Genomic DNA, 24023 nt, shown 5'->3' with positions numbered 1-24023 from the left:
AGAGCTATAATATCATCACTATAGTTAACCATACAGTATTGTATGCTAAGTGTTTTGTTTGGCTTTGTTTGGGGAGCCACAACCAGCAGAGTTCAGGGGCTATTCCTGGCTCTGTCCTTGGATGCCATTCTTGGCAATGTTCATGAAATCATATAGTGCTGGGGATTGAATCCATGCCTCTCACATGAAAATCATGCACTCAGTCCATTGAGCTATATCTCCATCCTTGCATGCCAGAAAAATTTCTTACCTCCTCTACTATCTATCTTTCCATTTAAGAGCTATATTTTAAAGTAGTGGTTTGATCTTGCTCAACTCCAAATAGACAATCTTTTATGGCAGTAATTTCAGAAAATTATATCTAAATATTTAGCATGGTATTCAAGACTCTCCATTGTCTATTGCAATCTCTTCTGCTATACTTACTTCTTTACCTCTCCTGTTACACACACACACACACACACACACACACACACACACACATACACACACAATTCCTTATCATCTTAGATTGCTCATCATGGCCTCGGTGATTTTTTTTTTCTTGTTGTGGACTCTTTCTTGCACTTTGACTTCAATTTCAAATACTCTTTCACACCTCCCCACTTCAAACCTCTTTTTTTGCCTCCTAATTTGGAAACTGTATTTGTGTTCTAGATCCTGCTTACCGAAGCTCTGGCCTCTCAGACAGATTTAGCACTTCTTCCTCTGGATTCTAGCTACTTTCCCCCCGCCCCCCCAAACTTTATGTTATTAAAGCACTGTGAATTACAAAGCTTTTCCTAGTTGGATTTTTGACATACACTGTTCCATCACTCATCCCGCCACTAGTATCAACTTCCCTCCACCAGTGTTCCCAGTTTTCCTCTCCCCCCACTCCCAGAAACCACTGCCTGAACCCCAACCCGCCATGTTGAAAGGCACCTTTTAAGTTTGGTTATTAAAGTTTAGGTCTTGTGGTTTCAGTGTTGTTGAGTCTGTAGTTTGGATATTTAGTTCTATAATCCCTTAACACCAATAATGTATCTGAGTCCCCTTGACTACTGTCCCTCTTGCTTCTCATCTTACTTTTCTCTTCTTCTTCACTCTATTTTTTCTTCTCCTCCTCATACCTTGGGGCCAAGTGTGACCTAGGCATCCCTTTCATAAACCACTGCATTTCCTCATTCAGTTACTCTAAATAACTTCATCACTTAACTTCACTTCACTTAACTCCCCGTTAGTCGTCGATTTGCTCGAGCAGGCGCCAGTAACGTCTCCATTTGTCCCTGTCGCGTGCTAGTGTAGCCCAATGGAATCTGTTCACTCTGGGAACATGAAGAGCCTCAAACTGATCGTTCATGATCTTGATGAAGAAGTCTGACCATCCGGTAGGTGGGCGGCTACACGGTCTTTTGACATCCCGTGGAATCCAGTCAGTAACAGCTCTAGTCCAGCGGTCGTCTTTAAATCTCATTACGTGACCAGCCCATTTGATTTTTGACACCTTGGCAAACGAGACAGCGTCCCTGATTCTTGATCGTCGATGGATGTCAGAACTCTGGATTCTTTCTCTCACTTGAGTAAAACGTGATATTCCAAGCATAGCTCTTTCTATTCTTCTCTGGGAGACCTGAATAGCATTCTCATCTTGTTTGCGTAGGGCCCAGGTCTCTGAGGCATATGTTAATGCAGGAAGAACAGTAGATTCAAAGAGATGTGCCCGGAGCCAGAGGTTCTTCGTCCTCTTAGCTATTTCTTCGATGTTCTTGAAGGCGTTCCAAGCCACTCTCTTCCTCCTGCGCAGCTCGGGTGCCAGGTCATTTGTCATGTTGACCTCTCGACCTAGGTACACATAGCTGTTGCATTCAGAGATGGTCGTTCCGTTGAGAGCGAATGGGACATCAGGAACGAGGCTGTTTCTCATGAACATTGTCTTCGTAAGATTCAGCTGTAGTCCTACCTTTCCACACTCACGGTCAAAGTCAGCCAGCATTTGTGCCGCTTGGCTGATGTATGGTGTTATTAAAACAATGTCATCAGCAAAGCGGAGGTGGTGTAGTTGCCTACCATCTATCTTCACTCCCATTCCTTCCCATTCCAGTCGTCGCATGATGTTCTCGAGGGTGGCACTGAAGAGTTTCGGTGAAATGGTATCACCCGGCCGAACCCCTCTCTTGACATCAACGATCACTTCTTTGTAGAATGGTGAGATCCTGGTAGTGAATCCGCAATACAGCTCACGGAGGATCCTGATGTATTGGGATTGAATGCCCTGATTGGCTAGGGCTTCAGTGACCGCTTCTGTCTCAACAGAATCAAAGGCCTTCTTTAAATCAATGAACGTTAAACAGAGCGGCATCTTGAACTCCCGAGAAACCTCAATGAGCTTGGTTATCATGTGGATATGGTCGATGGTGCTGAATCCTTTGCGGAACCCAGCTTGCTCGCATTGTTTTCCTTCATCTAGTGTTCTGCCAATCCTATTTAGGATGACGATGACTCGAGTGAACAACTTGTAGATGACAGACAATAGGCAGATCGGGCGATAGTTGCCAATGTCATGGATGTCTCCCTTCTTGAACAGTAGTACGGTCCTGCTGGTTTTCCATTGGGACGGAACCTTGCATTCAGACAGGTAGCGAGTGAAGAGCCGAGCCAGTGTATTGATGAGTACTGACGGCAAGGTGCTGTTTGTTTCTTTACCAATGAAATGGCGTGTCGGATTTCAGGAGGGTGAACATTGGGAACGACATATCCATCCTGTGGAATTTGGTATGTCGGCAAGTGGACATGGCTATCGAAGAGATTTGAGTAGAAGTCATAGATAATCTTCTTCATTGCCGTTCTGGAGAATATGATAGATCCATCAGGACGTCGGAGGGCAGTCATCTTGGTCTTGTAGTTGGCGAAGGACAGGCGGGCGTTTCGAATACTTTTCCAGGCTTCTGCTGCATCTACCAGTACTTCTGCTCTTCTCTCTTTGAGGTCTTCCTTGATCGCATCTCTGCACTGCTTTGCGAGCTCGGACTTTAGCTTGCGGTTGCCTGAGGCATGCGCCAAACCACGCTGGCGAATTAGCTCAAGAGTTTTTGAAGATAGGCGATTTTTTGTGGCTATCTCTCTCTTGGCGTTCCTCGCACATTCATGGAGGTGCTCAACCAGTCGATCGTATTCCTCGTCAATGTTGTCAACAATGGCATCTTCCCAAGTTACTCTAAATATCACATATAAATGATATCATCCTGTTTTTGTCTTTCTTCTGGCTTACTTTACTTAACGTATCTTCCTGTTACATCTATATTGCAGCAAATTGCATGATTTTATCATTCCCTACAGTTGTATAGTATTCCATTATATATATGTATATATATATATATTATATGTATCACATCTTCATGATCCACCAATCTGTTACTGACATCTAGGTTGATATCAAATATTAGTTATGCATGCAATCTATTTTTAATGCACTTATTTGTACCATTTGTTTCCATTCCAATTTAAGAAAAATAGTCTATTTTTGTTTTATTTTCCCACACCAGATAGTAAATTTCTTGATGCTGCCTAAAATAGTCAATCAATGGATGTTTACTGAACTCAGTTAAATACTGAGTAATTTAATTACCGATCAAAGTAATTTACCCATTCTTAAACTTAATGAAAATAAAACCATCAGATTTTAGTACCAACGGGTCTATCCTGTTTTAGCTTAAGAAGAAAATGTAATGTTTCTTTTGTAAATAATTAAAAAATAATTTTTAAAAATACATAAAGCTATAACAATAAGTGCTTTCTTAAATCAAGTGCTACAAATGATAAATAGTTGTATTTCTAAAAACTGATTTGTTTCTCTATTTGAAGCAAATTTCTGTTTTTAGAGAAAAACAGCTTAAAATAAATTACTTACACTTGGTTTTAAAGGCACTGAATAAATTCGACCACATAACAAAACATTTTTTTAATCTCATAGAATCAGAGTATTTTTGTTTTATTTTTTTAAAGACTAGTTTGAAAATTGTCTTTTTAAGTGAGTTTAGAAAAAGATAATGTGATGTAAAACCTCTGATTTTAGAACACCAAATCTCAGGATCTGAAGCCCATCTCATAAATATTATTCACCATCTATTTCATAAGGAATCATTATCTTCTCCAAACCAAGTATAGAATTATTTTCATCATATTAGAACTCTGTGTTCTTTCTTTACTGTATTTTAGATGCCGTGAGCAACAAGACTATCGTGTTCACATTTTACCCCTAGCACAATGATTAGCATTTTATGAGTATTCAATAAATATGAACTAGTTAAGTGAAAAATGAAAGAATGGCAATGACATTTTATAGCAATCTGCTATAATAGAAAAGACCCTTTGGAGTAAAATGATTTGAACTAAAATTTTATATCCTGTTTTACAAAGCACTTACATATATTCAAAACTCAAGAAACTAGTATAGCAATCTGGTAGTCATTAGTACTGCAGGCAAAATATTTCTGTCCTCGGGTGTTATGCTGACAATAGATGCTTTAGGTCTTGTCTTCTAGTAGTTTGGTGGAACAATGTGACCAGTCAGAGTTGAATATGCAAGAGTCATTTATCATCTCCCAACTGCAGCCCTTAGTTAACAGGATGATGCATTTGAACCCTCTGTTTTCCTTCTGACATAGAGATACAAATCCTGCCATTCGTTGTCAGCTGGAATCCCCGAGTGACAATAAAAAGAGCAACCCTGCCTTCTCCTGATGGTCATCTTTGATGGACATGTTGCATAGGAGAGAAAAATAAAGGTTCTCAAACCACTGAGATTTGTAGGTTACTTGTTAGTACTGTACAGCCTGCTTTATCTTGCTTACCTATGTAGGCAAAATAGCCATTTAGTCTCCACATTTACAAGATAACAAAAAGCTGAGCTGTAGAGAGAAACCAAAGGACATTTTAGCAAGCTCATCCATCAGCCAGCCTTACAGCTTCATGGTTAAATCTTGGAAAAGATCAACTAGCTACAAAAATTCACAGGTACACTACTCTCCCAGCTGAAAACTCTAGGGCACACTCAAGAGTGGGGCAGGACAAGTTCCCACCCGACTGCAGCCATGACAGCTGCTCTCACAACCCATGGCAACAGCCCAACATCACTGACTCAAGACTAAACTCTGCAGAGATGCCAAATTGCAGGAAATTCCAGGTATTCCTGTCTGTAAACTGAGAAATCGGGGGTCTTGTTGGAGTGGGAGCAGGTAGACTCTCCTCAGATCTTCATACACCTGGAAGCCCCAGCAGTTACACCTATATCCCACAAGGACCATCACGTGAGCTCATAGTCCAGTTAATATTCTGGAGTTTGTATAGTGCACAGCAGCAAATGCAGCTATGCAACACCTCCAAATTCTACAACATTGATATCCCAGAAATCAAAACAGAAGGGTAAGTAACAGAAAAGTCAACTAAGCTCATTAAATAAAAACAAAGCACAGAAGGCTCAACCAATAACAACAGCTTAGAAAACCCTCAGACAAGTACATAATGATCCCATGGTGAAATAAAACAATTTTCAAAAAAAATTTTTAATTAGGTATTTTTTTTTATTATTCGATTAGCCATTTAGTTGTAACAAACAATATGCAACAAATAATTTTGTGCCTGCTAAGGAGGCAAGTTTAAGGGGTGGTTGGGAAAATAGGGACAATGGTAGAAGGAAGGTCACACTGGTAGTGGAATTAGTGGTGACACATTGAAAGCCTGCAATAAATTTATGGAAAAACTTTGTAAACTATGGTGTTTAAATAAAGGAGAAAAATTAAACCCTATAGGCTGGGAAAAAAAAGAAAACAAAGGATATTTTCAAGATAGAATAATCCAATAGTTAAAATAATGTAACACTGTAGCAAGGTCTTCCCCTTGTTCATCAATTTGCTCGGGGTGCCTAGTAATGTCTCAATTGTGAGACTTCTCGTTACTGTGCTTGGCATATAGAATACGTCATGGGTAGCGTGCCAGTCTTTGCCATGCTGCCAAGATACTCTCAGTAGCTTGCCAGGCTCTCTGAGAGGGGCGGAGGAATCTTAAATAGCAATATAGAATTCTTTAATAAGTTTTTAAAATCCAACTGAAAATGTAGTACATTTATATATCAATTAGAAATATATATTTTTAATTTTTAAAAATTGGGGGTATATTAATGTGTGGACTGAAGCAATAGCACAGCGGTAGGGCGTTTGCCTTGCATGCAGCCAACATGGCCGACCAGAGTTCGATTCCTCCGTCCCTCTCAGAGAGACCGGCAAGCTACCGAGAGTATCTCGACCACACGGCAAAGCCTGGCAAGCTACCCGTGATGTATTCGATATGCCAAACACAGTAACAACAAAGTCTCCAATGGAGACGTTAGTGGGCCCGCTCGAGCAAATCGATGAACAACGGGAGGACAGTGACAGTGACAATCATATTAATGTGTATAAGTGATAAAAGGACTCAAATTGTAGTTTTGACTAACAAAATGTCTGTAATTTTATTATTTTTACATATAACTGCTGTAGCACTGTAGCACTGTGCATGTTTATCAATTTGCTCAAGCGGGCATCAGTAACGTCTCACAACAAATTGTGAGACTTGTTGTTACTGTTTTTGGCATATCAAATACATCATGGGTAGCTTGCCAGGCTTTGCCATGTGGGTGAGATAATATTGGTAGCTTGCTGGGCTCTCCAAGAGGGGCAGAGGAATTGGACCCAGGCTGGCCGCATGCAAGGCAAACACCCTACCTGCTGTGCCATCGCTCCATCCCTGGTTCCACATGGCAAAAATGCTTTTCAGGGGCCTGAATAATAATACTTCAGGAAGGGCACCTTTCTTGCACATGGCTGCCCCGGGTTCAGTACCCGGCATCCCAAAGGGCCCCCCAAGCCCACCAGAAATGACCCCCGAGCACAGAGCCAGAAGCAAGACCAGAGCACTGCCAGGTGTGGACCAAGAACCAAACAACAGCAGAAAAGAAAGACAGGCAGACAGACAAACCCCAGCAGAATGAGGATTGGAGATCTTTTGGGCCAAGTAAGTGGAGGTGCCTACTGGCCAGCATGCCCTATCCCGCCAGGCCCTGCCCCACACTGCACTTTCATCGAAGTATCCGGGAGCCTCTGCCACATCCTCTACAGCCAATGGCAACTTTCAGGGGAGTGTTCTTCCAAGCCCCGAACAACTGTCGTGAGTCTAAGGCAGGTGTGTGTGTGTGTGTGTGTGTGTGTGTGTGTGTGTGTGTAACTATTAATTTCAAAATTATTTCTTTTATCTGAGAGATATTTTTTTAATTTTTATTGGTGAGACACCATGAGGTACAGTTGTAGACTTTCAAATTTTGTGCTTGGGTTTCAATTATACAATGATCAAATACCCATCCCTCCACCAGTGCCCATTTCCCACAACCATGGATTCCAGTATCCCTCCCCCCCATCCCCCCCCATCCCAACCTGCCTCTGTGACAGGGCATTCCCCTCTGTTCGCTCTCTCCTTTTGGGTGTTGTGGTTTGAAAATGAGGCATTGAGTGGCAATCATGTCTGCTGAGAGATTTATTTTTGAGTCTCTGAATCATGGCCATTAATGAGCTTCTATGGCAACAGAGGCAGTTCCTAGGCATGACTGCCAGGCTACTGGATGCACAGGGAGATGGAGGGAAGATGCCCACTCCTGACTCCACACAAGCCTAGAGATTTCAGTCACAAGTCTTGCATACCTAATTTTTCAGAAGATTTACTCATGAATGGGGCTCATCTGAGCTTGTAGGGATCAGCCAGGAGCTAGGATGCCTCTGGCACTGCATAAGCTTATTAACGGCCTTGATCTAGAGACTCACAAATAAATCTTTTGGAAGAGAGTAACATAGAACGATAAGCCATATAGATACTTCCAGACCCCAAAGTCACCATCCAATTTTAAAAAAATTAAATTAACCTCAGCTGTATAACAGTATTTAAAATTTTAGAATTCCTGGAGTGACATTTTATACTCTACCACTGATGTACCAAGAGTAGCATGCCACAATTGCTCATATATATATATATATATATATATATATATATATATAATATTCACCAACATGGCTTAGCACAAGCCTCAGGCAACCGAAAGTGAATGTCCGACCTTACAAAGCAGTGCAGAGGAAGCGAGAAAGGAAGACCTCAAAGAGAGAAGAGCAGCAGTGCTGGCAGATGCTGCAGAAGCCAGGAAAAGTATTGGCAACACCCGCCTGTCCTTTGCCAACTACAAGACCAAGATGACTGCCCTCCAGTGTCCTGATGAATCTATCAAATCTTCCATAAGGGCAATGGGGAAGATTACCCATGACTTCTACTTGTATCTTTTCGATAGCCACATCCACCTGCCCACATACCAAATTCTGAAGGATGGATATGTCGCTCCAAAACATTCTTTCCTCTGAAATCCAACAGTCCATTTTGTCGGTAAAGAAGCAAACAGCACCCGACCCAAACAAGGTCAGACCCGAACACCTGAAGAACCTGCCAGCAGTACTCACCAATACACTGGCTCTGCTCTTCACATGCTACCTGTCTGAATGCAAGATTTCATCCCAAGGGAAAACCATCAGGACTGTACAACTACAAGAAGGGAGACATCCACGACATTGGCAACTATCGCCTGATCTGCCTGTTGTGTGTTGTCTACAAGCTGTTCACTTGAGTCATCCTGAATAGGATTAGCAGAACACTAGATGAACGACAACCATGCAAGCAAGCCGGGTTCCACAAAGGATACAGCATGATTGACCATATCCACACAATAACCAAGCTCATTGAGGTTTCTTGGATGTTCAAGATGCTGCTCTGTCAACATTCACTGATTTAAAGAAGGCCTTTGATTCTGTTGAGACTGAAGCAGTCATCGAAGCCCTAGTCAAACAGGGTATTCAAAGTCAATAACATCAGGATCCTCCATGAGTTGTATTATGGATTCATTACCAGGATCTCACCGTTCTACAAGGAAGTGATCATTGACGTCAAGAGAGGGGTTCGGCAGGGTGATACCATTTCACTGAAACTCTTAATTGCCACACTTGAGAACGTTATGAGACAATTGGAATGGGAAGGAATGGGAGTGAAGTTAGACAGTTGGCAACTACACCACCACCACTTCACTGATGACATCATTCTAATAACACCAAACATCAGCCAAGCAGCACAAATGCTGGCCAACTTTGACCGTGAGTGTGGAAAGGTTGAACTATAGCTAAATCTCACGAAGACAATGTTTATAAGAAATGGTCTCATTCCTGACATTCCATTCACTCTCAATGAAATGAACATCTCCGAATGCAATAGTTATGTGTACACAGGTCTAGAAGTTAACATGACAAATAACCTGGCACCTGAGTTGTGCAGGAGGAAGAGAGCAGCTTGGAATGCCTTCAAGAGCATCAAAGAAATAGCTAAGAGGATGAATAACCTCCGGCTCTGAGCACATCTCTTCAATTCCACCATTCTTCCTGCATTAACATAGGGCCTGAGACCTGGGCCCTATGAAAACAGGATAAGAATGCTATTCGTGTTTCCCAAAGAGGAATCGAAAGAGCTATGCCTGGAATATCACACTTCATTCAAATGAGAGAAAGAATCTGGTTCCAACCTCCGTCAATGGTCGAGAATCAGGAACACTGTCTCGTTTGCCAAGGCATCGAAAATCAGATGGGCTGGACACGTAATGCGATTTGGACATGACCCCTGGACTACAGCCATTACCGACAGGATTCCATGGGACGTCAAAACATCGCGTGGCCGCCCACCTACAAGATAGTCAGACTTCTTTGTCAAGACCCTGAGTGATTGGTTTGTCAAGTGATCAAGTGACTATATATATATATATATATATATATATATATATATATATATCACTGTCACTGTCCTCCCGTTGTTCATTGATTTGCTCAAGTGGGCCCAGTAACGTCTCCATTGTGAGACTTGTTGTTACTGTGTTTGGCATATTGAGTACAACACAGGGAGCTTGCCAGGCTCTCCTCTGAGAGGGGCAGAGGAATCGAACTCGGGTTGGCCAGGTTTGCTGCATGCAAGGCAAACACCCTAACCACTGTGCTATCGCTCCGAAAATTTTTCTTTGAGTAAAGTGCATAAAAATTGTTGTATTTCACCCTGGAGCAATTAAGCCTTGTACAAGAGATTATACTCTAACATGTTAAAGTAACTACAGTTACAGAAACATTTTCAGATCATTTTTAGTGGATTTTCATAACAAGCAATACAAAATAAATTATTTAGGTCCTGCTTTTGTGGCAGCGTTTGGAGGTAGTGATGGAAACATTCTAAATATGGTGGTGGGCAGATGTAACAGTGGTGGGATTTGTGTTGGAATGTTTTGTTGTTGTTTTTGTTTCTTTTGTTTTTTTGTTTTTGTTTTTGTTTTGTTTTTTGGAAAATTACGTTCCAATAATTAGACATCTTATATATTTCTGTCAAAGCTGAATGCATTTTTACAAGCATAACTAGAATAACAAAAAATCGTATATTCAGCAATTATTTAATTGAATGTTATGTGGAGTCTGAACTAAAAGAAAGGTTTTGGTTTTATGGTCTCAATATTTACATGCTTTTATTTTTTTTATTTTTTTTATTTTTTTATTGTTTTATTTTTTTTATTTATTGAATCACTGTGGGAAAGGTTACAAAGCTTTCAGGTTTAGGTCTCAGTCATACAAATATCAAACACATTTCCCTTTACCAATACTTATTTTTTACCATGAAGAACCCCAATAAAACCCCACCCCCACCCCTCCCAGTCCCTGTGAGGCAGATGAATTCTAGTTAACACTCTATCTGCTTTGATTAGATTCACTGTTTCAATAAAAGATTCACCACTATTATTTAGAGTTTACCCCCCCCCCCAAATCAGACATGCTGAAAAAGCATTGTGAAGTGATTTGCTTTCTACAGCTGGGTTCAAGAATTAAATGTTGGTTTTGGATTTCTGCTATTTTACCTATTGACCCTGGAAGTATTTCTACTGAAAGTCATATAGTTAAGAAATTGGTTTCTGTGTTCTGGAGTCGTGGCCGTGCTGGAGTGCCGCTCGTGGGGGGCAACTGGTGGCCTCGGTAGGGCGTAAAGGGCGGACCGAAACGCCCCCCCTTCCCATAAGGTTTTAGTCGCCCCCCACCCCCGGCTCATACCTGCTGTCCACAAGGCTCCCATGTGGCCGCCATCTTTCTTTCCAGAGAGGAGAGGACGAATGGGGCAACACCCTTTCCCCTCCGGCAGACTTGATGGCCTGGATTAACGCATAGTCCTTTCACTTTTCTGCTCCAAGCTGCTGGGTTCTGCATTAAGTCCTTGTGCTTCTGGGGCCGTGGCTGTGCTGGAGAGCCGCTCGCGGGGGGCAACTGGTGACCTCGGTAGGGCATGAAGGACGGACCGGAACACCCCCCTTCCCATGAGGTTTTAGTCACCCCCACACCCCCGGCTCATACCTGCTGTCCACAAGGCTCCCATATGGCCGCCATCTTTCTTTCCAGAGGGAGGAGGGCGGAAGGGAGCAACACCCTTTCCCCTCCGGGCAGACATGATCGCCTGGATTAGCGCATAGTCCTTTCACTTTTCTGCTCCAAGCTGCTGGGTTCTGCATTAAGTCCTTGTGTTTCTGGGGCTGTGGCCGTGCTCCAAACTTAACTCTGATTTTCAGGGAGAAACGTTGGGTGGTTTACTTCCCATTGATCACTTTGTATATAGAGAGATTTTTTTTTTCTTCTCCGGGATCTGTGGTTCCCGCCCTCCATGTGGTCCTTCTCTTTGACTGTATGTTGTAAAGATGGCGCTGGGGGGCGGGCTGTGGGCGTGACTTCCGGAATCAGAGGTTACCTGGGAGCTGTAGTCCCAGCAGATTTGAGAAAAAAGTCCTAGTTCCCGCATACTCGAGCTGTGCTTGTAGAGGCTTCTGGTCACCAGGGTTCCATCTGGGGGAGGCGGGATGCGGTACCTACCCCATCTGGGACTTCCCGGTGATCTCGGCTCTTTTTGGAACCTGTTTTTTTTTTCCTTCTCCGGGATCTGTGGTTCCCGCCCTCCATGTGGTCCTTCTCTTTGGCTGTATGTTGTAAAGATCTACATGCTTTTATTTAAATCCAAGATACTTTTTCTTATTTTCATTAACTGTGAAAAATAAAATATAAATAAACATAAAATCTGTCTTAACAATAGAGTCTCAAATCTGTCTTAACAATAGAGTGATACCCAGAGATACACAGGTGCAACTCCTGGCTCATGCACTCAGGAATTACTCTTGGCGGTGCTTGGGGGACCATATGAGATGCTAAGAATCAAACCTGGGTCGGCCGCGTGCAAGGCAAACACCCTACCCGCTGTGCTATTGCTCCAGCCCTGTGTTGGAATGTTAAACGTAAAATATTATTTTGAACAACTTTAAAAAATAAAATTAAATTAAAAATAAATAAATAAAAATAAAATTATCTTTTTTATTCTTAATTTTTTGGTGCTATGAGTAGAATCAAGGACCTCATACATGCAAGGTATGCATTCTACCAATGAACCATATCTTAGGACCTCTTAAATGATCTCTGTCTTTAGAAAAATATATAGATTTTTCTCCTTGTTTGGAAAATAATCTTGATTTCTAATTAAGCTATCATCAGGTATGTTCCAGTAATTAGACATCTTATATATTTCTGTCAAAACTGAATGCATTTTTACAAGTATAGCTAGAATAACAAAAAAAAGTATATTTAGCAATTATTTAATTGAATGTTATGTGGATTATGAACTAAAATAGAGGTTTTGGTTTAATAGTCTCAATATTTACATGTTTTTATTTAAATTCAAGATGCTTTTTCTTATTTTCATTAATTGTGAAAAATAAAATATAAATAAACATAAAATCTGTCTTAACAATAGAGTCTCAAAAGCGTTAATTAAATATCATTTATATTGTGCTGTGTAGGCTACCATGAATGTCTTTTCATTTTCGCCAGCAATTTCTGTTTTCAATGAACTGAAAATATTCCCTCTGGTTTGAATCTTGTTCATCAAGGACAGCATAAACAGGACTTGGGGAATAATGCACATTGTTGAGAACTCATTTAAAAGTAAAAAGATATCCCCTTGCATAAAAGTTGAAACTATAAATGCTTTCTGTGGTTATTGTATTCTAGTGCAAAATTCAACCACTTAATTATCCAGGATCAATTGCTAAAGTACCTATTCAGATGATTCAGAGGAAAAAATTCATTATCTTTCTCAGAAATATTGGTGTCAAAATGCTAGAAACATGTAACACTAAAAAAGGAACAGAGGCTAAATCAATCAGTTAAAGATCTTTGATTGAAAGTAACAACTCTTATTAACTTAAGGAAATTGAATCAATCAGACATATACCGAGTATCACAGATTTCCAAGAAAAGTCAAGGTCTTGCACAGAAAAAAAAAGGTTGTATTAGTATGGAGGTTCCTCTAGGCCACCATAAAAGTCTCTTGCAGCCACTAGCACCAGAATAATTGATTGCAAAAGTTTTGTCCTTGTGACAAGGTTCAGCTTTCCACCAGAGGGAAAAAAAATGTTTTAGATGTTTCTTTTAGTCTCAGTAGCATGTATAAACTCTACCCTTTAAAGGAGGTGTAATTATTTCTTTAGGTTCTCACCAAGACAAAGGAATGTATTTTAGAGGACAATGGCAAGATGTTAGCAAAATAAAGGTGTATAGATACTGAACATACAAAAATCAAATGCTCAGTTATTTCAGGGGCCTACATTTGTAAGAAGAGCTCCTGGGGGCTTTGTTATGTTTCCACCTTTATCCTTCTGAGGTAACATATACTACAATGAAATAAGACAGAAAAACAAAGTCTGATACAAAAGTTTATTTTCACACAATTCAGCTCCCTACACTGCCATCTTTACAGTTCTGTAAAAGTTAGTAAAAGGTATTTGGTTGTAGTTGTTGTTGAGTTTTCCAGTACTTTATATAACTTGGATATTAACCCTTTAAGAGACGAGTGGTTGGCAAATAAATTCTCTAGTCTCTGGAGTGTCTATCTATTTATTTATTTATTTATTTAGCTTACACAGTATTTATTTTACACTGAATTACGAGCTTCTGTACAATAGAGAGCACAGTGTGTGCCTGGCCCTGAGCAGGTAGGATTCCAGAAGAAAAGATCAGGGCCAGCTGGAGAACAGACAAACTGCAGAGTGCAGAGAGGCAGGTATCCAGCTCAATGGAGGGGGTCTTGGGAGAAGTGAAGCAAAGAAACTTATCTGCATGGAGAGAAAAGGTAGGAGAAGGGCGGCCGGGGAACTGGAGCAATGAAAAGACAGAAATGCAGAGGGACAGATGAAAGCAGCTTGGGGCATAGGGGAGAAGCAGACACAAATGTCTGAGGGTAGCCCCTGTGGTCAGTCTGCCCACCAGAGTCCAGAGCGACCCATGGACAGAAGCTAGAATTTCACAGCATAAGCCAAACCTATCTCTTAGAATATTTCATCACAGTCTATGCCTGACGTTAAATCTTCCCAGAGTCATTTTAGCACTGTTAGAGTGTTAACATGTGAAGTCCTTAGAGACAAGTGCCCTGCTCCCACCCCCGCACTGACACGGAAGACATGTGGAGACTTCTCTGGTTGCAGGATGGTATCATGTCTCTAAGGTAATGTGGGGATTCTGCAACCCATGTTGTTGCGCACCGGCTGCTTCTGCCACTTTGGGGGGGGGGGTAGGTGGGGTAGGGGCGGGGGTGCCAGGGATGGAGTTTCACACCCATAAGGTGTCTGAGTTACATCCCGGAGGACTCACACCACACTTCTGCAGCTGTGACTTTTCTGCCTGGTCAAGGTTTATTTTCCAGGTGGAACTGGAAAAGAAACTTTCCATCTTCTATGGAATGCGTGTTATATTGTTAGAATGAAGAGAGCCCCACCACCCACCCCATGGAACAATCCAGATTAGAAATTAGGGGCAGAATCAGCTTCATGTTTAGGCCTGGTTAGTAGCAGCAGGTAGACTGTTGTGTCTGTTCAAGATTCTCCTAAGAACAAGACATTATAACTCCTGCACTCACAACAGTACAAGCTGGGCCAAGAACGCCCAGACTCTGATTGTACAGTCTATTTCAGTTCCCATTTCTTCGACAGCTTCCAGTGTTTATCCAGTGGGAGCTGTCCTTTTATCTTCTTTTATTCAAATGCAGGTAAGCAAAGCTTGGTTACTCATCAACAAACCCCAGTGGGTCTGAAGAATTCCTCAAAGTGAGGGGAAGATTACCTGACACAGCACTATTCTTTTAGTTCTCTTTAGTTTTAGGACCACACCAGGTGATGCTCAGGAGTTACTCCTGGCTTTGCACTCAGGAATCATTCCTGGTGGTGCTCAGGGGACTACATAGGATGCCAGAGATAGAAACCTAGCTAACCATCTGCAAGGCAGTAGCCTTACCAGCTGTACTATCACTCTGCACCCCTCAAAACCATTTTTTCAGTCTGTATTGGATCAAGGTTCTTTCCCTCATTTCCTTACAAATTTTAGGGTTCCATAAATTTAACCTTTTTTTTAAAGGACTACATTGTATATAATATAGTTGCAAAAACTAGATTGTTGGGCATTTTCTTTTTTTTTTGGGGGGGGGGGTGAGACATCCATGACATTGGCAACTATCGCCCGATCTGCCTATTGTCTGTCATCTACAAGTTGTTCGCTCGAGTCATCCTAAATAGGATTGGCAGAACACTAGATGAAGGACAACCATGCAAGCAAGCCGGGTTCCGCAAAGGATTCAGCACCTTCGACCATATCCACACGATTACCAAGCTCATTGAGGTTTCTCGGGAGTTCAAGATGCCGCTCTGTTTAACGTTCATTGATTTAAAGAAGGCCTTTGATTCTGTTGAGACAGAAGTGGTCATTGAAGCCCTAGCCAATCAGGGCATTCAAGCCCAATACATCAGGATCCTCCGTGAGCTGTATTGCGGATTCACTACCAGGATCTCACCATTCTACAAAGAAGTGATGTTGATGTCAGGAGAGGGGTTCGGCCGGGTGATACCATTTCACCAAAACTCTTCAGTGCCACCCTCGAGAACATCATGCGATGACTGGAATGGGAAGGAATGGGAGTGAAGATAGATGGTCGGCAATTACACCACCTCCGCTTTGCTGATGACATTGTTTTAATAACACCAAACATCAGCCAAGTGGCACAAATGCTGGCCGACTTTGACCGTGAGTGTGGGAAGGTAGGACTACAGCTGAATCTTACGAAGACAATGTTCATGAAAAACAGCCTTGTTCCTGATGCCCCATTTGCTCTCAATGGAACGACCATCTCCGAATGCAACAGCTATGAGTACCTAGGTCGAGAAGTCAACATGACAAATGACCTGGCACCCGAGCTGCGCAGGAGGAAGAGAGCGGCTTGGAACGCCTTCAAGAACGTCGAAGAAATAGCTAAGAGGAGGAAGAACCTCCGGCTCCGGGCACATCTCTTTGATTCCACTGTTCTTCCTGCATTAACATATGCCTCAGAGACCTGGGCCCTATGCAAACAAGATGAGAATGTATTCAGGTCTCCCAAAGAAGAATAGAAAAAGCTATGCTTGGAATATCACGTTTCATTCAAATGAGAGAAAAAATCCGGAGTTCTGACATCCATCGACGATCAAGAATCAGGGACGCTGTCTCATTTGCCAAGGTGTCAAAAATCAGATGGGCTGGTCACGTAATGAGATTTAAAGACGACCGCTGGACTAGAGCTGTTACTGACTGGATTCCACGGGATGTCAAAAGACCACATGGCCGCCCACCTACCAGATGGTCAGACTTCTTCGTGAAGATCACGAACGATCGGTTTGAGGCTCTTCATGATCCCAGAGCGAACAGATGCCATTGGGCTGCACTAGCACGCGACAGGGACAAATGGAGACGTTACTGGTGCCTGCTCGAGCAAATCGATGACTAACGGGAAGTTAAGTGATTTAAGTGATTAAGTGATGTTTCTAGACAACTGCATTGGCCTCCTAAGTTTTACTTGATCAGGTTTATTAAAGAACAGTGCTCAAAAAGGCATTCAGATTCTGGCGCATGGCTTGCTGGGAACAAGCACATAGAGACGGTGGAATTAATGCACTCTGAAAGGACCACGTAGAAACAGACTTCACCTAGTGGCCATCATAATGGGAGGATGTGAAGAAACGTGGACTACCCTAGAGGATACAGAAGACGCAGCAGAAAGGCAGAAAGACGGACTCTGGAGGGAGCAGCGGCAAGGCTAGAAGTTACTGCGTAAGCATGAGGCAGGCGCATGAACAGGCGGGCAGGTGGACATTTACGTGGAAGTCATGTCGTTGAGAGTGTGGTCCAGCTCCTTGCTGATGGCTTTGTACTTCAGTTTCTGAGCATACAGCTCGTCTTCTAAGTCATCAATGCTTTTCTCCAACTGAGTTACTGACCGCTCTGCGAACTCCGGCCGAGTCTCAGCCTCCTTCAGCTTGTCGGAAATGGCCTTGATCTCTTCCTTCTGTGAGTACTTGTCCTGGGCAGCCATTAATGCTTTCAAGGTCTGATCCATTATTCTTAGCTGCTCTTCCAGCTGTCGAACTTGACCTTCTGAGAGCTCGGCCCGCTCCTCCGCACGCTCCAGGTCACTCTCAATAATGACCAGCTTCCGGGCCACCTCTTTATACTTGCGGTCAGCATCCTCAGCAATGTGCTTGGCCTCTTTCAGCTGGATCTCCTGAATTTCCATTTTCTCTTCATCTTTTTGGGCTCGGCTTTCAATGACTTTCACGCCTCTCTCGCTCTCCTCTGTGGCCTTCTCAGCCTCCTCCAGCTTCTGCAGGGCTGTGGCCAGGCCCTCCTGGGCACGATCCAGCTCTTCCTCAACCAGCTGGATGCGTCTGTTCAAGGAGGCCACATCAGCTTCCGCGGTCTTCCGCAGCTTCCTCTCCAGGTTCAGCTCAAGCTGCAAGCCGCACACGAGCTCCTCCGCTGAGTCCACCTGCTCCTGCAGGATGCGAATCTTCCTCAGCACCGCCTCCAGCGAGCATTGCACGGGTAGCCGCAGCTGCAGCAGCCCGAGCGTATCTTTTTATTTTGATTGATTTTTTTTTTAAGTTACAGAAGCTTCTGTGGCTGGAGCAATAGCACAGGGGTTAGGGCGTTTGCCTTGCATGTGGTTGATGCTGCCAACCCAGGTGACCCGGGTTGGATTCCTCCATCCCTCTCGGAGAGCCTGGCAAGCTACCCGTGAGGTATTCGATATGCTAAACAGAGTAACAAGAAGTCTCACAATGGAAACTTTACTGGGCCCACTCGAGCAAATCAATGAACAAAGGGAGGACAGGGACAGGGACAGTGACAGTGACAGAAGCTTCTAAATTAGCTGTAGTTCCATCAATCTTTGCTGCCATTTGCTTGGCCACTAGCATTGAATCATTAAAGGTGATTCTAAATCAATGTCATGAAGGGTCTATGTTGTCCTCAATATAATTTATAGCTTTGGGTTAGATATCAAGATATTTAACCCATTTTTATTTGGCTTTTGTGTGTAGTGTGAGATTGGGGTATGAGTTTTTTCACGTGTAACTGACCAGTTTTCCCAACACCATCTGTTGAGGTCCACTTTGTACACAAAGCTCCTTTGGCAAAGATTAGCTACCATATACCTAAGGAACTGTCCTTGAGCTCCCAATTTTACTGCATTGCTCTAAAGTCTGTCTTTATTCCAGTACCATACTGTCTTGATTACTATAGTTTTATGTGTAAGTTAAAGTTGGAGAAAGGGAAACCTCCCGTCTTCTTTTTTCCTAGAATTTCTTTGGCTATTTGGGGCCTTTATTATTCTATATAAATTTCAATAGCATTTGGTCTGAGCACTGCCAGCTGTGATCCAAACACATACATACACATACAAATGTAAAATGATAGTATGTAATTTGCCAATAGGTGGAGAGATTTAGAGAGTATCTTGCTAAGTGAAGTTAGAATGAGAGGGACAGGTGAAGAATGGTCTTTCTCATATATTTAAAGAAATATAGTAAGGGTAACAATAAATTGTCAAAGAAAATGAGAACTAGTTCATAGGATTAAGCCAACTATTGTTTGGGAGGTAGGAGGGGACACTGAAATGAAGAAAAGCAAAGGGTATGTATGGTGTTGGTATGTTGCAAAGACACACATACACACAAATAACCACTTATAATTAACATTGCAAATCATAATACTTCAAATTAAAAAATTAAGTTAATATAATATGTGAAGAGTACTGAAATCTCCCTTTCACTAGATCAGGTTATCTAGAAAGTCTGAGATTCTGAGGAAATACCTTAGCAAATTGGCAATTATCTTATTTCAAAATGAGCTCATATGCAGAGCAAATGAGATGTAGGACTTCAGTACAAGAATATAAGTGGAGAGGGGCACAGCCAAGCCCATAATAATGAGATAATGTTTATATAATGAAACACATGGTACTCTGGCTTTTGCTGCTCAACTTGTAACAGCTATATCTGTTCTGCCAGTGGATAATCTATGGCTCCTGTATTTTCAACTGGGCATAAGACATTTATTAGTGTTTCCACTCTAAATTTTATCTACCCTCACACACTCTTTGCAGGAGTACATTCATTGATATCCCTTAGTTGCACCAGTTGAAAACAAAGTGAAGGACAAAGATGATTCAGGGTAAAGTATTCAAAGACCTGGATGAAGTTGTTGGGGACCTGACATTTAGCATACAAAAAGTGCCTAACTTGCCACAGTCACCCTACTATACAGTCTTTAGTCATTCAATTGCTCACTACATACAAAAACTGCAGGCTAACACTACCATCATAGGGGATATCAGGTCCACCTCATAATGGTTGACTCTTTTATAGATTTTTTTAATCTTCAGGGATATTCAGATCTATAGAATTAACTAGTCCTTCATGCCAGGACTGAAACTTAGAATTACTATTTTAGAAGACAGAAGAATATTTAAGAACATTATGGACACAGCCATTTGCTGAAACTGACTCAGTCTACAGAAAATTTCTCAAAAGGCCATAGTTTCTGCATGATTCCCTGCTATAAATCTTCATATAATTTCCAACTTTATAACATACAAGTCTTTACAAATTGATTAGGATTGTATCTCCACTTAGGTTGGTTAGTTTATTGTGGGTGCACTTAATGCATCTAATACTTCTAAGAGAACTTATGATTTTTTTTCAACTTAATCTTAGAAAACCAGTTTTGATCTCCCTGTGTAAAGTTAATATGCACTCAAATTTTGTGTGGACACTTCTAGGATTATAATATAAAGAAACACAATTGGGAAAGATTCTACATATAGCTCTATTCTTGTGAAACACTTCTACCAAAACTCAGATACTTCAAAAGATCCTTTATTGGCCTTGTACCTGAATTTGAAATAACTTGAAATATTTTGTATATTTTTAAAATAAAAATTAAGGATTAATTGCTATATTCATTGGATTTTTCAAGTGGAAAAAGTTCTACCAAATGATTCCGAAGAGCAAATATATGTGAAACAGTATTTATTCTATAGGTACCATTTATGGTCAGTAATTGCAAATCATATTTGTCAAACACAAAAATAAAAGATATTAGGGTCAGATCAAATTGGAGTAATTCATCTGGAAGCAATGAGAAAATAAGACTTGTTAATTAAATTTGTTACTTTCAGGAGGTCACAAAGAAGTAAAATGTATAATTAAACCTCATGCTTACTTCATTTTAATGATTTTCAAAGTTTCTTGAATAATTTCCCTTAGTTATTGATCATCATCTTATCTTGCAGTTTAAATCAAACACCTTCAACTTTACCCTTTTTAGGAATAAATAATCACTGTAAATTCATGTCATTTCCCTCTGCAGATCAATTCTCAACTCTTTTTCACTATGCTATATACATTAGAGGCATGGAAGAGGAGTTTTTGTCCTGGATAAGCTGCAATAATATTTCCTTATGGACTTGGCCAACACTAAGCACAGTCAAGGGATGATAAGAGGGAATATAATAAGTTGCAGTACTTATTCCGAACACCCCACTGCAAGCTTCCTTAGGCTGATGGACTTCTATAAAGGAGTTGCCTCCGCATGCAGCTAATTCTTCCTACAGGTACTGGCCATCATGCCCTCTCTCTATGGCTTCAGTTCTAGAATTACCAACAATTATTTTTGTTACTAGATCCAGTATCCCACCCCATTCCTTGTACCTTATCTACATTTCTTCTAATAGCTTGAAATTGTGTTTTTATTAAGCTCTATTCAAAATTCCCACGCAGCCGCCCGACATCCTATTATGACATCTTATTATCTCATTCCTACTTTGTACAAACTGGCAGGCTACTGAATGTAGCCTGCCCACACAGCAGAGTCTGGCAAACTCCCTGTGGTGTACCAAATATGCCAAATACCAGTAACAATGATGGGTCTCATTCTCCTAAAGAGCCTTGAATATAATCTCAGGGCTAGGATGAAGGAGATGTTACTGGGGCCTGCTCGAGGCAATTGACGATTAACAGGACGATTTGTGTGATTTGTGATTCAAAATCCCCACACTTGAATATCTCATCTTATTTCTGTTGGAAGTAGGACTGGTACTATGATCAATCTAGTAAGATTATATCTGTTCTGAAAAGATGGGTAGAAATTTATTACCTTTTTAGCAAATCTGTAAGTACTCATTCCTAATTTCACAATAGAGTAAACTAGGAACAAAATAATTTGCACAGCAGAATTTTAAAACATATCAAATATCAAAATGAAGATAACCAAAATAGGAAGGCTGAAAAATTTGTTCAAGAATCTTTGAATTTCTTCAATTCCAGGTGACCAGGGAGCTACATTACTAGTTCTCGCAGGCCACTGGGACTGATTTGTATAAATCAGGGTCTCACTGAAAAGGCTGCTGGGTTCTAGAGAGATAGTACAGTGGGTAGAGCACTAGTAATGCAAATAGCCAATTTGGCTTCAATTCCCAGAACCCCATATGGTTCCTCAAACCCTACCAGTAGTGATCTTTGAGGACAGAATGGAGAGTAAGCCCTTTTTACCACTAGTTTTTGTGGTCCAAAACCCAAACAAACTATAAAGCTGAAGGGCTTTTACAGTAGATGTGGGAATTAAGAAAAAATTTCATACCCTTAATAATCAAGTAGTCACTTTCTTTTCCAATTTTATCCCAAAATTATTCAGGCAAGTGTTTAGAAAGGACCTGAAAATTCCAACAATGGATAGGAAATTTACACAAAAATTATTTCAACTTTCTTTAAAAAATGGTTGATTCATAATAAACTTAAAGAAATACCAAACTCTGGTCATAGGAACAGAGATATCAATATATTTTTAAAGCCAAGCTTTTAAATATTAGTGCTTAGTAAGGTATCATCAGATTTTGGAAGAAGTCACTACTATGAAAAACATTCTTCAGATAATCAGCAATAGAAATTAACTTCATGGATATAACAAAGATTGTACACAGAAGTAGTTTTCAAAGAGAAAAAATCCCTCTATAATGGTATCCGATGGGTAAGAAAAAAAATCTTGAGAAAGAAAGAAAGAAAGAAAGAAAGATGAAAGGGAGGGGAGGGAAGGAGGGAAGGAGGAAGGAGGGAAGGAAGGAAGGAAGGAAGGAAGGAAGGAAGGAAGGAAGGGAGGGAGGGAGGGAGGGAGGGAGGGAAAGGTTTGTTCTAAAAATAAAATGGAAAAACCTTGGGTATTTTAGAACATGACCGTAAAGTACAGAGAGAAAATACAGAGTTAAGGCACATGACTTCATGCAGCCTATCCTAGTTCAATTTCTGCACCACAAGGTTCCCATGCATTACTGGGAGAAACCCCAGAGGCCTCAAGCAAAACAAAATGACTCAGATAATTAATTGCACCATAGGTTCAAAAACAGCATTTTGCCGCTGTGTATCAAACTGCCAATCAAAGTGGCTGAGTGTTGCTAGAAGGAGGCCCTGAACCTTCTCAACACTGCTTTGGAAGCACAAAAAAAAGTTAAAATATGAGAGCAAAAAATAAAAACTCAGCTAGAGAATACTGGAATAAAGCGCTCATAAAATTTTCCAAGAAGATATAGTAAAACTCTAAGAAAGAGAGAGAGAGAGAGAGAGAGAGAGAGAGAAAGAGATCAAACAATACAAATGTCTAATATCTGAAATAAGAGTTGAATAGTTTTAGGGCCTAAGAAATAGTTTCAGAGATGAAGCATTTGTTTTCCTTGTAGGTGACTGCAGCTCAATCCCTGGGCTGATCCTAAATACTAATCAGTAAATTATTTAAATTTTAATAACCATTTATTACCATTATTTAAATTTTAATAACCATTATTTAAATTTTAATAACCATTTATTACAGTTTGAAATCTTGAAATCTTGAACTAATCTTGTTTGTTACTCCATTCAGCCTCTTCAACTAAACTTTTTTTCCTTGGAAAGAAGAAATGGTTCATTCAACCCAGGTTTTCCTTCTCAAATTTTTGTGCATAAATCCTCGACAATAGTAATTAAGTAACAACAGAATTAATCCATTCACAAATATATTTTATTTATAAATATTTTTTCCTTGTCCTAATTACTCCAATTACCATGCCAATATTACCATGACAAATTACCCGCCTCCCACTTCCACTTTGGAGGCGCTGAGGGCTGGTCATCTTTGGGTGCACTTCTTGGACTACTCTGCTGAGTGCTTTTCTCATGGCTGCCTTGGCCAGCCTTGCCAAGCCATATACGTGGCTGATCATGCAGAAAGATGCCTAGTCTCAGAAGTATGTGGGGCAGGTTTGCCAGAGTGCAGACAAGCAAAAGCAGCAACACAAAAAAGTTTGCTTCAAGAATGATCCATACAATTTTGCATTCCAACATTTTGGGAAAAGCAGAAATATGAAGCAGCATACATGAGCGATGGTGATGATAAAGATGACAAAACAGATTTCAAACAACCAATATCTGAAGTGAAAGGAGAAAAGAAAGAGTCTCAAATACCTACACACATGTTCAAGGAAAAAAA

General features: G+C 41.0%; 1 protein-coding gene and 1 pseudogene across 1 annotated transcript; both read right to left on the bottom strand.

Annotated features, from left to right (window-relative positions):
- LOC130027673 (26S proteasome regulatory subunit 7-like) overlaps nucleotides 1–5285 on the bottom strand; it is a 68564-nt pseudogene extending 63279 nt beyond the window's left edge.
- Nucleotides 5286–14089: 8804 nt separating this feature from the next.
- Nucleotides 14090–23667, bottom strand: LOC130027670 (tropomyosin alpha-3 chain-like). Its single transcript, XM_056118518.1, has 3 exons — nucleotides 23613–23667; nucleotides 17330–18083; nucleotides 14090–14266 (listed from the first exon to the last, which is right to left on the bottom strand). The coding sequence occupies exons 1-3, from the start codon at nucleotides 23665–23667 to the stop codon at nucleotides 14263–14265; spliced, it is 813 nt and encodes a 270-aa protein (XP_055974493.1). The 3' UTR covers nucleotides 14090–14262.
- Between the last annotated feature and the right edge of the window lie 356 nt (nucleotides 23668–24023).

This window comes from Sorex fumeus, unplaced genomic scaffold (genome assembly GCF_029834395.1).
Source record: "Sorex fumeus unplaced genomic scaffold, SorFum_2.1 ptg000037l, whole genome shotgun sequence".
Lineage (NCBI taxonomy): Eukaryota > Metazoa > Chordata > Mammalia > Eulipotyphla > Soricidae > Sorex > Sorex fumeus.
This window is presented reverse-complemented; position numbering and strand designations above follow the sequence as displayed.

Bases quoted from the DNA above. Each gene is read 5' to 3' on its own strand.
- LOC130027670 (XM_056118518.1), bottom strand. From the start codon at position 23,667: ATGACCAGCCCTCAGCGCCTCCAAAGTGGAAGTGGGAGGCGGGTAATT. The intron at 18,084-23,612 runs GTAATATTGGCA...CAAAATAAAAAG, and splicing joins GAGGCGGGTAATTTGTCATG to ATACGCTCGGGCTGCTGCAG.